The 15,542-nt window shown below is 41.4% G+C and overlaps 1 protein-coding gene across 1 annotated transcript in view; it reads left to right on the top strand.

Annotated features, from left to right (window-relative positions):
* The window catches only part of COG5 (component of oligomeric golgi complex 5), a 200,221-nt gene that overhangs the window by 100,867 nt on the left and 83,812 nt on the right, over window positions 1-15,542 (top strand). The window contains exon 8 of the mRNA XM_079786047.1: window positions 5,999-6,164. Within this exon, the coding sequence (XP_079642173.1) occupies window positions 5,999-6,164 (166 nt within the window). The remainder of the gene's footprint in view (window positions 1-5,998; window positions 6,165-15,542) is intronic.

Raw genomic sequence — 15,542 nt, 5'->3', positions numbered from 1 at the left:
GAAGCAAGGCTGCTGCTGCTGCCAGGCAGTGGGCCTTCTTTTGGAATCTTTGGGGCTCTCTGACCCAGCTGCAGTTTGTTTTAAGCAAAAGGACCAGCCATTCATATGCAAAAGCAGATGCACACAGCTTGGGTGGGGTTGTAAATTGGGTGGGGCGTGGTCTCTGGGAATCACCAGGGCGGAGCAAACAGCAATGGCTGCCCTGAACTGGAGAAGTCCCAGTTCTCCAAGGAGGAACAGTGATCAATGCGAGCACCTCTAAGAGTAAGCTGCCCTCATGTTCCTGTCCGATGCCAGACAGTCCAGTTTCACCCCGTATGTGCCTGGGTCCCCCGGAGCCTTGCCTGGAACTGGAGTTCAGAGCAAGCGGGAGCTTTTATCTCCCTCCCGGTTTAAAGAGCAGCACATCCACGTGCCAGCACTTTCCGTGCCTCCACACCTCTTACCTGTCTCAGTGCACTTTCTTCACCTCTCTAGTTGTGGAGCTTCCACTCAGCCAGCTTTCCCGCGATTCTTGGTGCTAGTTGTTCTGCCGTTTAGTTGTGTTTTGATATGGTTGTGAGAGGCAGCAAGTATAGGTGATTACCTATGCTGCCATCTTGGTTTCTTGAGAGTTTAAATAATTTATAATAGTCAAGATTTGGAAGCAGCCCAAGTATCCATCAGTAGATGAGTGGATTAAAAAGCTGTGGTACATTTATAGAATGAAATACTACACTGCCATTAAAAGGAGGAAAATTTTACCCTTTGTGATGGCATGGATGCACCTGGAGAACATATGCTAAGTGAAATAAGCCAGTCAGAGAAAGCCAAATACCATATGATTTCACTCATATGTGGAATTTAATAAACAAACTGAACTACCAAGCAAAATAGAGACAGACCCATAGTTAGAGAACAGGCAGATAGTTCTGTTTGTGGGGAGGGGTGTTGGGGGGATAGTGGAGGTATTGAGGGGGAAAAAAAAAAGAGAACTCATGGACATGTACAACAATGTGGTGATTGAGTGGGGGAGAGGGATGGGTGGAGGTAGAAGAGGGCATAGAGAGGATAAATGGTGATTGAAAAATAAGTATAAGTAAATAAATTTCGCACTTTAATTACCAATTTACAGAGTAATGAGTTGATATGATAGTCACATCCAGTAGTAGCAAATGAGGCATTCTTTTTTCTTTTTTTTTCTTTCATTTTTTTAAAGTATTATGGACTCATGAATTTTTATATATTGTATTTCAATCAATTTGGTGCTAGATGAGACTGCTAGAGTTGTAGCAAGAAGCTAGACTAACAGTGGCTTAACCAAGTAGATATTTAGATGTGGGTGGTGGCAACATTGTTCCAGCTATGCAACAAGGATTCGTGTCTTTCTTTCCACTCTGTCATCTTGAGTGTCCTCTTAACTTGTCATTCATAGTTACAAGATAACTGTCACACCCCTAGATATTACGTTCATATTCAAGGAGTGGAGATGGGGCTGTGCCAACGGCCAGCCAGAAGGCAGTGTTACAAAATCCTTTTCTAAAATTGTCAACAGACCTGTCCTTATGTCTTACTGGCCATATGTGGGTCATAGTGTCACCCCAGGTGTCAGGAGCACTGTGAAAGCAAGTATGTAGCAAAGATGAGCAGAATTGTCAACATTGGCTTAGGCCCGCCCGTGGTGGGCAAACTGCGGCTCGCGAGCCACATGCGGCTCTTTGGCCCCTTGAGTGTGGCTCTTCCACAAAATACCACGGCCTGGGCGAGTCTATTTTGAAGAAGTGGCGTTAGAAGAAGTTTAAGTTTTAAAAATTTGGCTCTCAAAAGAAGTTTCAATCGTACTGTTGATATTTGGCTCTGTTGACTAATGAGTTTGCCGACCACTGGCTTAGGCTATTCATGAGCCTGGGGCAGTGCACATTTTCACCCCTGAAGAAAATTAGGTTTTTACTAATAAAAAACAAGAGGGGATTAACTAGTTATTCTTGCCATAATATTTTTGGTAAAGCATGGAATGACTAGAATTTTGAAAATAAGACGTGTATATATTTAACTTAAAATTTTATATTAAAAGATTAAGATTTGGGGCTTGACTCTTAATCTTTCATGATTAGTTTCATTGTCCTCTAAATTTCATTTTATTATTGAACACATTTTGGTGTTCTTGAAATATTACCTAATATTATCCAATATGATGCGATCCCATACAACAAAAGGTTGAGGGTTCAATTTCAGGTAAGGGCACATACCTAGGTTTCAGGTTCAATCCCCGGTTTGGATGAGTATGGGAGGCAACCAATTGATGTTTTTCTCTCACATCAATGTTTCTCTCTCTCTCTCTCTCTCTCTCTCTCTCTCTCTCTCTCCCTCTCCCTCTCCCTCTCTCTCTCTCTCCCCATCTCCCTCTCTCCACCCCCAGCCCCCATCCTCTCTCTAAAAATCAATTGGAAAAAAACCACCATATCCTCAGGTGAGGATTTAAAAAAAAAATTTGGAAGTTAATAATCTCCCTCCCCCCCCTATATTGATTATTCCTTTGCTCTCTTCTCCTTTTTCTTAGGATCTCTCTGTGTTATCACTTCTTTTCTGTAGACGCCTCTTCTTCCAAACCATTTTCACTTTCTTATTTATCCTCTTCTTCCTTTTTTCTCTCTCCTTTTCTCCTAGCCTTACTACAGCTCTTCATTTTTTTCTGCTTCTCTTTAAAACAAGCTAGAATAAAGCTGATTTTTGGTTGATAAGATCATATTATGCTATTAAATATCCTGCTTAGTCTCTTAATTTCATTTGGGTTATGTACTGTTGACTGCTGATTGTTAACAGGTTCTGAAATAATCACATTAGGTTAGCTGAGAAGTACATATCAAGCATTAATAGCTTCATGTTCCTGAATCAGAAAAGCCACTGGTGAGCTCTGAATCGAAACCAAGGTAGCTAATATAATTCTTGATTTTAAATTACATTATTTAATGTGATTCTTTCTTCCTTTACATGTAATCTCCCATGCAGCTCCATTAAGTTTTCAGTGTTTTAGGCCTCTCCTGTATGTATCATGTTGTGATGTATGCACACAGATATTATAAATAGCCTTAAATATTTTGTCCTGATGTATGCCTGTTATATATAAGGTGTTGTGAGTTTATTAATACCACTCTTGATAAATAAAATATTTGGATTTTAAACTTTCTCAATTGTGCATCATTAGGGACTGTACTTTTTAGTCTTAAAATTCACCTGAAAATCAGCCTAATTTTATTTAATACTAGAGGCCCGGTGCACGAAATTCGTGCATGGGGGTGTGTGTCCCTCAGCCCAGCCTGTACCCTTTCCAATCTGGGACTGCTCGAGGGATGTCGGACTGCCCATTTAGTCAGACATCCCTCTCACAATCCAGGACTGCTGGCTCCCAACTGCTCGCCTGCCTGCCTTCCTGATTGCCCCTAACCGCTTCTGCCTGCCAGCCTAATCACCCCCTAACCACTCCCCTGCCAGCCTGATTGCCCCTAACTGCCCTCCCCTGCAGGCCTGATTCCCCCCAATTGCTCTCCCCTGCAGGCCTGGGTCCCCCCCCAACTGTCCTTCCCTGCAGGCCCAGTTGCCCCAAACTTCCCTCCTCTGCTGGCCTGGTCACCCCTAACTGCCCTCCCCTGCAGGCTTGATCACCCCCAACTGCCCTCCCTTGCAGGCCTGGTCCCTCCCATCTGCCCTCCCCTGCTGGCCTGATTGCCCACAACTGCCCTCCCTTGCAGACCTGGTCCCTCCCAACTGCCCTCCCCTGCTGGCCATCTTGTGTCCACATGGGGGCAGCCATCTTTGACCACATGGGGGCAGCCATCTTGTGTGTTGGAGTGATGGTCAATTTGCATATTACTCTATTATTAGATAGGATGTATTCTACTGAGAGTGGTTTAAAGAATTAACCTGCTTTTTGTTAAAGATCTGTTTCCTTCCTAGGCTTTCTTTTTTTTCTTTTTACCAGTAAGGATTATCTAAATAGTGAGAGATAACTGTTCTTTGAATTTTTGCTAGTGACTTTGCATCTTTCTCACTATAACACCTCTGTCTTGGGGGAAGCCAAGTGGGGACCTGTTGATAATTTCTGCCTCTCCTTCCCCATGTCCCCCATCTATTTTATTTGACTCTAGAGTTCCTTATTGTTTGTTTTAATTGAATATGAAGTGGCAGCAAACTTTTAGGAAATATTGTAGTATTTTGTTTTGGAAGTAATAAATACATTGTTTTGGAAGTAAAATTTCTTAATCTTTGCAGGCCTTTCCAGTTAAAATCAGTTGGAATCAACTCAGACTTTATATTAGTGCATAAAGCTTTGTAAACCAAGTCATTTTGTGGAATGTTGCATGGAGTATAACAGCAGAATAGCATCAGCAAAATTTATATTATATATTTGTCATTTTCCTTTCCTCAGCATGTATTTCTTTTCTGATATATGAAACCTAGAGAAAAGTAATTTAACTGCTGAAGAAATATTTTTTTAGGAGAAAAAAAATGTGATTGTTAGTCTTTGTGATACAAGGATTATACAATCCTTTCAGAATTCTTTTTTAATCCTCACCCAAGGATATATTTTTGTTTTCTTTTTAATTGATTTTAGAGAGAGAGGAAAAGAGAGGGAGAGAGAGAGAGAGCAACATCAATGTGAAAGAGAAACATCTGTCAGTTGCCTCCTGAACACACCCTGACCTGGGACTGAACCCACAACCCAGGAATGCGCCCTGACTGGGAATCAAACCCATGATCCTTCGGTGCATGGACGATGCTCCAGCCAACTGAGCCATCCCAGCCAGGTCTCAGACTTTTAATATATCATCCACAGTGGAATCCTGGTCTTGTACATTTATGTAATTTTTGCATTTTATTTCCAATTAAGTCAAATTCTATCTCTGCATTTCTAATTTCAGTGATGTTAAGCTCTTTAAAATCCTGCCAAACTTTTGACTTAATGCGTATTTATGCTCGCAAAGGTAATTTCATTTTAGCCTATAGCCTAGTCAATGCTGGAATGTTGCTTGCTGTTTCTTGGATCAATCTTTACAGTAGTCTACAGATATATCTGTTCCATTAGCTCAGTGCCAGCTGTTGCTTTGGTTACAGTGTTCCTGTTTTGGCAAGCTTTTTTAGGGATCTTAAACAACTATGCTTCTTTTCTGAGTATGTTCTTGTGGGATTTTATTTTCCTCTCTGTAATGTTACCACGGCATTGAAAAAGAAAAAATTACATCATATTTATTTCCAAAGCAGGTGAAATAATTTTAGTTTAATAAATAAAGTTGTGACATCTTCTGAAATGCTTTGAAGCAGAAGTCTGTCTTGATCTACTGATGAAGTTATCCTTTCTATTCTTATTACATGGTCTTCATTGCATTTTATATTACAATTTATGAAGCTGGGTAATTTCCTATAAGGTTAAATGTTTGTTGAAGGTCACAGTGACAATTTGTAGAAAAATTATTCTTAGAATATTGACTGCCTCACTTAAAGAGAAGATATTGTCTGGAAACATTGCTGCCTTTTCAGTAGAAGTATAGCTCTTTCTAGCATGGTATTTTTCAAATGTGTTTAGTCTGTCTGCTTTGAGATCTATTACAATTGTCAGAGAATATTTCCCATGTACAAAACTTGCTGTATCTGGAGATGTTTTAATGTCAGGTGTATCATGATGAATTGTTACTTCCAGATGGCTCTCTGCATAGGGGTTGATGATAAATTTTAAATATGATCTAATAATATAACAAACTTCTGATCTTATCCTTTAAAGGAGGAGGAAAAGCAAAAGGGTTGACCTAATATAAAGAATATTTAACTTTGTCTTTTCTGAAATAAATAATAACTAAAAATAATATTTGTTTCAAATGCATTGTCTTTGTGCTTGTCTTTAATAATTGGAAAATATTCTAGTAACTGCTCACGTACCTCTAAAAGTAATAGATTTATATCTTTTTTGTTCGTTTTTCTATTTATATATCCATTTCCACTCTACCCACCCCCCACCTTTTAAAAGAATCCAACCCAAGTCGGAACAGCTCTTCAGGTTTTCCATAATCTTGGAACTTTGAAGAATACCATTACCAGTGTCATGGATGGATATTGTGCCTCTATAGAAGAAAGTATCAATAGTGCATTAGACATCAAAGTTTTGACTCAGCCTTCCCAGTCAGCTGTGAGAGGTAAGGATTTGGTTTATATTTAACTTCTTTATTTATTTATAACCAAGAAGTCCTTTGAATAGTATATGAAATACTCAAGTTTCAAAGTAATTTAATGACTCATTTTTTAGTAGACAGAAAATGAGAGAAATTATGTTTCAGAATTTATTTATAACATTTTTGTGTAATCAGTTTTGAGTTGAACTGGCCAATTGGTATATTCAGAACTTCTAGATAAAAATCTATAAACTGTGACTTCATTTAGTTCAGAGGAAGCAGATGCAAGAACAAAAAAGGAACATTTTTTTTTTTCTCTCTAAAATCCCTATCCTCACATGTACTTCTTATTGAGACAGAAAATAGTTTTTTAAGGAAATGCCATCTCTACCTTAGCTTTTTAGGCTTTTCCTTATGATAATTCTGGTATTCAGGAGCAATAATGGTGAAGATAGAAACTGATAAAAACAAACAAACACAAACTTTTGGGAATATTACAACTAGAACAGAATCTAAAGTAAACTAAAGCTAGGGAGACTCAAGGTGGAGAGGAGTAGCACTACATTGCCCCTGATAATGACATTCATCTATATAGCACACTTCATAGATAGGAAAGACATGTTATGTGTACCTCTCACTGATCTAAGTAACCCCAACTCTGCATTTTTCTCCTTATATTCCTTCTTTTCTCCTATTAATATGGATGAACTGTCTGCTCCTAGCAAAGACCAAGTACTCCACTTTTGCATTAGATCCCATCATTCAAGGGCATTGTTTTAGTTGATCTCTTCTCTTTGCCACTTTATCAGTTTTTCCTTTTGTACATGTCTTTTCCATCACATATAATCATGCTAGTATATCTTCTGCTTAATGACCATCAAACAAATCTATCTTGACTCTGTTTCTTAAGCTTTACTACTCCATTTCCTCAGACTACAGAAAAGTTCCCCAAAGTGGTGTCTATATGTACTCTCTCCAGTTTTTCTTTTTCTATTGAATAAACTACTAGAGTTGTCCTAAAGAATAACATGTAAAATTAATAACAGAATTCTTGAAACATGGCTAACAGTAAAATATTGTTATTGGCAGACATTTTTATTTTTATATTTGCTATAAACATAACCTCATAAATAATTACACTAGATACAAAGAGAAAAAATCTTATATCTTAAATGGGTTTTTAAAGGTTAGCGCTAGCCTCTGAATAGGTCTGTATTAAGACTATTTTAGGAGAGCTTTGAACAGAAATTGCCAAAGAAGATTTCACTCATTTTTTCCCAGCAATTATTCTCAGAAAGGTTGATCTAATGTTTAAATTTTCAGGAGCAGTTTAATCTCATTCCTATTGTGTTGTAAAAAAATAGAGGAGGAAATAAAAGCAGTTATTCACATACTGTCAATCCTAATGTACGCCCTTTTGTTAAAAGAATAAAGAGTTTTAAACCCTTATTATCTTCTGTTAAATAGTGAATACTGTGATTTAATGTAGAAACCTTAAGCATCAATTCTTTATTATTTTTAAAAAGAATAATCACTATTATTTTTAAAAATGTAACATTAGCAATATTAATGTTAATTCCCTGATCTTAATATTACGTATTAGAATGTTCTTGTGTTTTGGAAATGCATTGCATTAAAGCATTGCATTCAAAGGTGTTGGGCATCATGTCAATATGTTATTCACAAATGATTCAGAGAAAACATTTCTTTTTACTATGTTTTCTAAATTTTCTATAGGTTTAAGATTGTTTTCAAAATTAAATATAACATTAATACAACTTAAGGGGAAAATGTTACCTGTGAGGTATTGAAAAGTTTATAATTTAATAAGAATAAGATAAACAACTCAAATGGAAAAACAGATAAAGGCTATGAATAGGCAATTTAAAGAAGAACATATCTAATAGATGTGATAGATGTAAAAAGATGTTCAGTCTCTTTTTGGAGGATGAAATAATTATTGGGGAAATACAAATTAAATAAGATACTATTTCTCAGTCATGAGATTGGCGAAATCTAAGACAGAACTAAGTGTTGGATGAGATCACAAATTCTTGTACTCTAATTGTAGGAGAATGAAATGGTTCAACCACTTTACTCAGTTGTATGAAATTGATCTGTAAGGTTTAAATGTATATACCTTATGATTTTATTATTTCTCTTATAAGATCATACCCTGGAGAAACTCTAGTATATATGTTAAATAATTTATTTTTATTTATTGATTTTAGAGAGAGAGGAAGGGGGAGAGAGAGAAAAATATTGATCAGTTGTTCCACTTATTTATGCATTCATTGGTTGATTCTTGTATGTGCCCTGACTGGGGATTGAACCTGCAACCTTGGTGTATCAGGATGATGCTCTAACCAACTGAGCTACCCAGTCTGGGCCAAGAATTTTTATTACACTATTGTGAATAACAATAGTGAAATAGTAAAAACAACTTTCCTTCAATAGAAAAATGAATAAACTGGTTTATTTATTAAGTAGACTACTATGTGCTATTTACGCTAATAAATTTCCCAATATAGATAATACTCAAAAACATTACATAAAAAACAAGTTACCGGAAGAGATATATAGTATGAAGATATTTAAAGCCTAAGAACATAATAGACTATGCTATCTATATATTGTTTTATATATGTAAATCTTATATAATAAAAGGCTAATATGCAAATCGACCAAACGGCGAAACCACCGGTCACCAGTCACTATGACACGCAGTGACCACCAGGGTGTAGATGCTCAATGCAAGAGCTGCCCCCTGGTGGTCATTGCGCTCCCACGGGGGGAGTGCCATTCAGCCAGAAGCTGGAGTGGGCCTAAGCCGTCAGTCAGACATTCCCTGAGGGCTCCTGGACCCCCCCCTCCCCAGAGCTCCCTGTCTGCAAGAGGGCACAGGCTGGGCTGAGGGACCCTCTCTCCCTCCCCCCCCCCCCCCCCCCCCCCCCGCTTTATACGTTTATTACATACTAGAGGTCTGGTGAATGTCATGCACCGGGCCTCTAGTATGTAATAAAAGTATAAATGTATGCTTCGTAATAATAGTCATCAAATTCAGAATAGCATTAGCTCTGGGGAGAGAGCAGGGAAAATGACCAGGAAGGGAGGGACATACAGGGAACTTTATTTATTCACTAGAGGCCCGGTGCACGAATTCGTGCAAGAGTAGGCCTTCCTTCCCCCGGCTGCTGGCACCGGCTTTCCTCTGGCACCCGGGAGCCAGGCTTCCCTTACAGCCCTGGCTTTGTCTGGAAGGTCGTCTGGGAGGACGTCCAGAAAGACGTCTGGTCTAATTAGCATATTACCCTTTTATTATTATAGATTCCTTTTTAATCCTTAACATTTTACTTTTTAAGACTTTATTTTTTTTAGAACAGTCTTAGGTCAGAGCAAAATTAAGAAGAAGGTAACAGAGATTTCCCATATACCACTATCTTTATACATGCACTAGAGGCCCGGTGCATGAAATTCGTGCACGGGGGTGTGTGTCCCTCAGCCCAGCCTGCACCCTCTCCAACCTGGGACCCCTTGACGGATGTCCGACTGCCCGTTTAAACGGGCAGTTGCACATCCCTCTCACAATCCAGGACTGCTGGCTCCAAACCACTAGCTTGCCTTCCTGCCTGATTGCCCCTAACCGCTTCTGCCTGCCAGCCTGATCAACCCCTAACCACTCCCCTGCTAGCCTGATCGACACAGACTGCTCCCCTGCCGGCCCGATTGTCCCTAACTACCCTACCCTTTCGGCCTGGTCATGCATAACTGCCCTCCCCTGCCAGCCTGGTTGCCTCTAACTGTCCTCCCCTGCAGGCCTGGTCGCCCCCAACTGCCCCCCCCCCACTGATCCAGTAATCCCTAACTGCTCTCCCTTGCCAGCCTGGTCACCCCAACTGCCCTTCCCTGCCAGCCTGATCACCCCCAACTGCCCTTCCCTGCAGGCCTGGTCGCCCCTAACTGTCCTCCCCTGCTGGCCTGGTCCCTCCAAACTGCCCTCCCCTGCAGGCCTGGTCCCCCCCAACTGCCCTCCCCTGCAGGCCTGGTCGCCCCTTACTGTCCTCCCCTGCAGGCCTAGTCACCCCCAACTGTCCTCCCCTGCAGGCCTGGTCACTCCTAACTTCCCTCCCCTGCTGGCCTGGTCGCTCCCAACGGCCCTCCCCTATAGGCCTGGTCCCCGCAAACTGCCCTCCCCTGAAGGCCTGATGCCCCCCAACTGCCCTCCCTGCAGGCCTGGTTCCCCCCAACTGCCCTCCCCTACCGGCCTGATTTCCCCCAACTGCCTTCCCCTGCAGGGCTGGTTCTCCCCAACTGCCCTCTCCTGCAGGCTTGGTTGCCCCCAACTGTCCTCCCCTGCAGGCCCAGTCCCCCCCAACTGCCCTCCCCTGCTGGCCTGGTCACCCTAACTACCCTCCCCTGCTGGCCTGGTTCCCCCCAACTGCCCTCCCCTGCTGGCCTGCTTCCCCCCAGTTGCTCTCCCCTGCAGGCCGTCTTGTGTCCACATGGGGGCAACCATCTTTGACCACACGGGGGCAGCCATCCTGTGTGTTGGAGTGGTGGTCAATTTGCATATTACTCTTTTATTAGATAGGATACCCTGTTATCAACATCCCCCACTAGGATGGTCTCTCTCTTACCAAGGATGAAATAATATTGACACATCAAAATTACTCAAACTGCATAGTTTACAGTAGGGTACACTCATGGTTGTGTACATTCTATGACAGGCATCCTCAAACTACTGCCCGCGGGCCACATGCAGGTGTTTTTGCCGTTTTGTTTTTTTACTTCAAAATAAGATATGTGCAGTGTGCATAGGAATTTGTTCATAGTTTTTTTTAAACTATAGTCCGGCCCTCCAATGGTCTGAGGGACAGTGAACTAGCCCCCTATTTAAAAAGTTTGAGGACCCCTGTTCTGTGAGTTTGGACAAATGTATAATGTCATATCTCTATTATAATGTCACATAGAATATTTTCACAGCCGTAAGAAACCCTTTGTTCATCTCCACCACTCTCATCCCTGGCAACCACTGATCTTTTTATTGTTTCCATAGTTTTGCCTTTCCCAGAAATCATATAGTTGGAATTATATGGTATATCGTACTAGTATACAGCCATTTCATATTGGCTTCTTCCACATAGTAATATATATTTAAGATTCTTTCATGTCTAGTCATAGATTGATAGCTCATTTTTTTTTTTTTGGTTTGTTTGTTTTTAGTGCTGATGAATATTTCATTGTAAGAAGGTACTAAGATGTGCATCCACCTACTGAAGGACATCTTGGTTGCTTCCAAGTTTTGGCTGCCTCCTGCATACCCCTTACTGGGCATCGAGCCCGCAACTTGGGCATGTGCCCTGACCTGGAATCGAAATGCGACCTCTTGGTTCATTGGTTGACACTCAACCATTGAGCCATGTGGGCTGAGCAGGGAAATTCTTAGTCACTGTTATATCAATTATTTCTTCTGTTCCTTTCTCTGTTTCTTCTTCTGGTATATTATACCATTTGTAGTTGTCTCACTGTCCTTGGTTGTTCTGTTCTGTTCTGTTCTTTGTTTGTTTGTTTTTCCAGTGTTTATTCTCTTTCCTTTATAGTTTTTGAGGATTTTATTGCTGTATCCTCACCTCAAAGATTCTTTCCTCAGCTGTCTCTATTCTACCAATAAGCCCATCAAAGACATGTTTCATTTCTGTTACAGTGTATTTTATCTCTAGCGTTTCTTAGCATTTTTTCTTAGCATTTTCATCTGCTTACTTAAATTGCTCATCTGTTCTTGCATGCTGTCTTTGTCCATTAAAGCCCTGAGTTTATTCATGCTTGGTCTGATAATTCCAACATCCCTGCCATATCTGGTTCTGATGCTTGCTCTGTTTCTTCAGATTGTGTTTTTTGCCTTTTAAAATGCCTTGTAATTTTTTCTTGGTAAAAGTAATTGCTGTAAATAGGCCTTTAATGTGGTGGTAAGATATGTGGGGAGGGAAAGCATTCTATAGAGCTATTATTAGGCCCCACTCTTTTAGTGAGCCTGTACCTTTCTTCTGCGAACCTCACAAGAGTTTTACGCACATTGTTCTCTCCTTTGGGTGGGCTGGAGGTGGGTATTTCCGTTCCCCAGGTCAGTTAGGCTCTGGTAATATTCCAGCAGATAAGGCTCTAGTTAATTAGCTTCTCCTGAGAGCAGGCCTTGTTAAGAACAGACTGCTCTGGCACATTTCAAAATTATTCTTTTTCCTTTTCTCCTCTGGAAGCATAAGGAGATTTTTCTCCACTATTTACTATGGGAACCTACTCAGGCTCCTGAAGGTAAACCTCAATACTGTAGGGTCCCTCTGGAGTTTATAACTCTCAGAATTGTCCACCCTGAGCCTCTAGCAATTCATCAGTTAGCATTCTGGTTTTCCTGCCATGGTACTGGTTCCCTCAGTGGTTTCTGCTGGGGAGGCTCTGCCCTGGTAAGCAGCAACTGCCTGTATTTGCTTATAGGTCTTCCTAATTTGGGGGACAGTGGTTTGCCATATGTCCTCCCTCTCTTATGGCTCCAAGAAGAGTTGTTGATTTTTCAGTGAGTTCAGCTTTTTCTTTGTTGTTAGGACAGAGTGATAAGTCCCATGCTCCTACATGTGGAACCAGAAATGGAATTGCTAATCAGATTTTTACGGCTCACATAGCTTACTTACTTTTTCTTTGATGTCTGAATGGTTCTTTCTTTACCTTTAATGTTCAGTCATTTTTTTAGGATATATTTTGAGATTGAATGTTATATCTATTTTTTCTGAGTTTGAATATTTTATCTTTTATAGAAAATTTACCTCAGCTGTACATTTCATATTGTTCTTCTTTTTAGGAACTTTATGTACATACTAGAGGCCCGGTGCACGAAATTTGTGCACCGGGGATGGGTGGGGGGAGGTTGTCCCTCAGCTCAGCCTGCACCCTCTCCAATATGGTACCCCTTGAGGGATGTCCAACCACCCATTTAGGCCTGATCCCGGCCTAAACGGGCGGTCAGACATCCCTCTCACAATCCAGGACTGCTGACTCCCAATCGCTCGCCTGCCTCTGCCTGATTGCCCCTAACCGCTTCTGCCTGCCAGCCTGATCACCCCCTAACCACTCTACTGCCAGCCTGATCAACGCCTAAATGCTCCCCTGCTGGCCCGATTATCCCTAACTGCCCTCCCCTGCTGGCCCGGTCACCCCAAACTGCCCTCCCCTGCAGTCATGGTCCCCCCCCAACTGCCCTTTCCTGCTGGCCTGGTCTCCCACAACTGCCCTCCCTGCTGGCCTGATTGCCCACAACTGCCCTCCCTTGTAGACCTGGTCTCCCCTAACTGCCCTCCCTGCTGGTCTGATAGCCCACAACTGCCCTCACCTGCAGGCCTAGTCCCCCCAACTGCCCTCCCATGCAATCCTGTTCCCCCCAACTGCCCACCCTTGCTGGCCTGGTTTTCCCCAACTGCCCTCCTCTGCCAGCCTGGTCACCCTGAACTGCCCACTACTGCCCTCCCCTGCCAGCCATCTTGTGGTGGCCATCTTTGGCCACATGGGGACAGCCATCTTGTGCCTTGGAGTGAAGGTCAATTTGCATATTACTCTTTTATTAGATAGGATCATATCTTATTTTCCATTTTTAGTATCTTCTTCTTAATTATATTTTATGTCTTCGTATTTTATTTAATTTTGTATGATTTCCTCCTGCCTATTTCCCATGTTTGATTGTGTTTTCACCCTTGATCATTATAATTTTTTTTTCTAATGTGGTCTTAACCTTTGTTCTATATTCACACTGCGAATGTTTTCCCTAATTACTTTGAGACAGTGGAAAACTAAGTAACCCTTCCTGTTGTTTCCTTTGAAGGTGTTTTTGTTTTTTTGTTTTTGTAACCTATGTTTATCATCACTTTTTCCTTTATTTATTTCCTCTGCCCTTCCCCCACCCCAATATATGTGTTAGGTTTCATGTCGCTTTGTTTCTAATTACTGTTCATCCTTGGAAGGCACTGCTTGTTCCTTGAAGAATAGTATGGGTATGGTTGTAGGGAGAGACCTGGGACAGTCTATAACTGAATTAGGTTTGTTGTCTAGTATTAACCAGTAAAAATTTGAGGCTGTAAAACAAATTAAAAGTGTATTTGGGGTGTTAAAGGATTTAAACCCCAGAGATGTAGGTTTAGGTAGCAATCCACACTGTGCTCTGGAGGGAACAAAGAAAGGTGTTTATTCCTATTATAAAGACAAACACCACAAAATATAATTCATGCAAATGAAGGGTTGCTGGCTAGGTTAAAGGGAATTGGTTAGTTTCAATATGCAAACAAGGGAGGCAAAAACTACAAGGAAGGAAGTAAAATTCCATATACAGCAGCGATTTTCAACTTTTTCACCTCATAGCACACATAATCTAGTTTCTAAAATTCTGTGGCACACTAAAAAAATATATTTTTTGCTGATCTGACAAAAAACAGTGTAATTTTGATTCATTCACACCAGATGGCTGTTGTGTTGGCTGTCGTCATATTTTTATTGGACAATCTAAGGAAATGAGGTCACTGGCCCTGACTGAATAGTGTGGTTATTGCACGTCTTAAAAATCCTCTCGGCACACCAACATGCCTCTTGCTGCACACCAGTTGAGAATCCCTGATATAAGGTCCTAGGGCAGTTGTTATTTCAGGATGTTTATGACTCCATCTTGAGCTGAGTTTAGCAACATGTTTAGCAACTTACTAGCAGCTCTTAAGTACTGAAGCACAAGATGTGCATAGGCCCCACTTCCTTAATAGCCTCCTGACTATTTTTTAAAATATATTTTTATTGATTTCAGAGAGGAAGGGAGAGGGAGAGATAGAAATATCAATGATGAGAATCATTGATCGACTGCTTCCTGCACACCTCACACTGGGGATCTAGCCCTCAACCCAGGCATGTCCTGATTGGGAATCAAACTGTGACCTCCTGGTTCAATCTCATATTCTCTGCTTTTCTTCCTTCCTTCCTTCCTTCCTTCCTTCCTTCCTTCCTTCCTTCCTTCCTTCCTTCCTGCCTTCCTGCCTTCCTGCCTTCCTGCCTTCCTGCCTTCCTGCCTTCCTGCCTTCCTTTCCCTCTCTCTCTCTCTCTCTCTCTCTCTCTCTCTCTCTCTCTCTCTCTCTCTCTCTCTCTTTCCTCAGGGATATTTTTTCCTTGATTTTTAGAAAGAGTGGAAGGGAGGGATAGAAAGAGAGAGAGAGAGAGAGAGAGAGAGAAACATCGATGTGAGAGAGACATTGGTTGGTTGTCTCCCACATATACCCCGATCAGGCCGGGGATCGAGCTTGCAACTGAGGTACGTGCCCTTGACAGGAATCGAACCCAGGTCCCTTCAGTCTGCCAGCTGATGCTCTAGCCACTGAGCCAAAC

This window comes from Cnephaeus nilssonii (genome assembly GCF_951640355.1).
Source record: "Cnephaeus nilssonii genome assembly, chromosome: 12".
Lineage (NCBI taxonomy): Eukaryota > Metazoa > Chordata > Mammalia > Chiroptera > Vespertilionidae > Cnephaeus > Cnephaeus nilssonii.
This window is presented reverse-complemented; position numbering and strand designations above follow the sequence as displayed.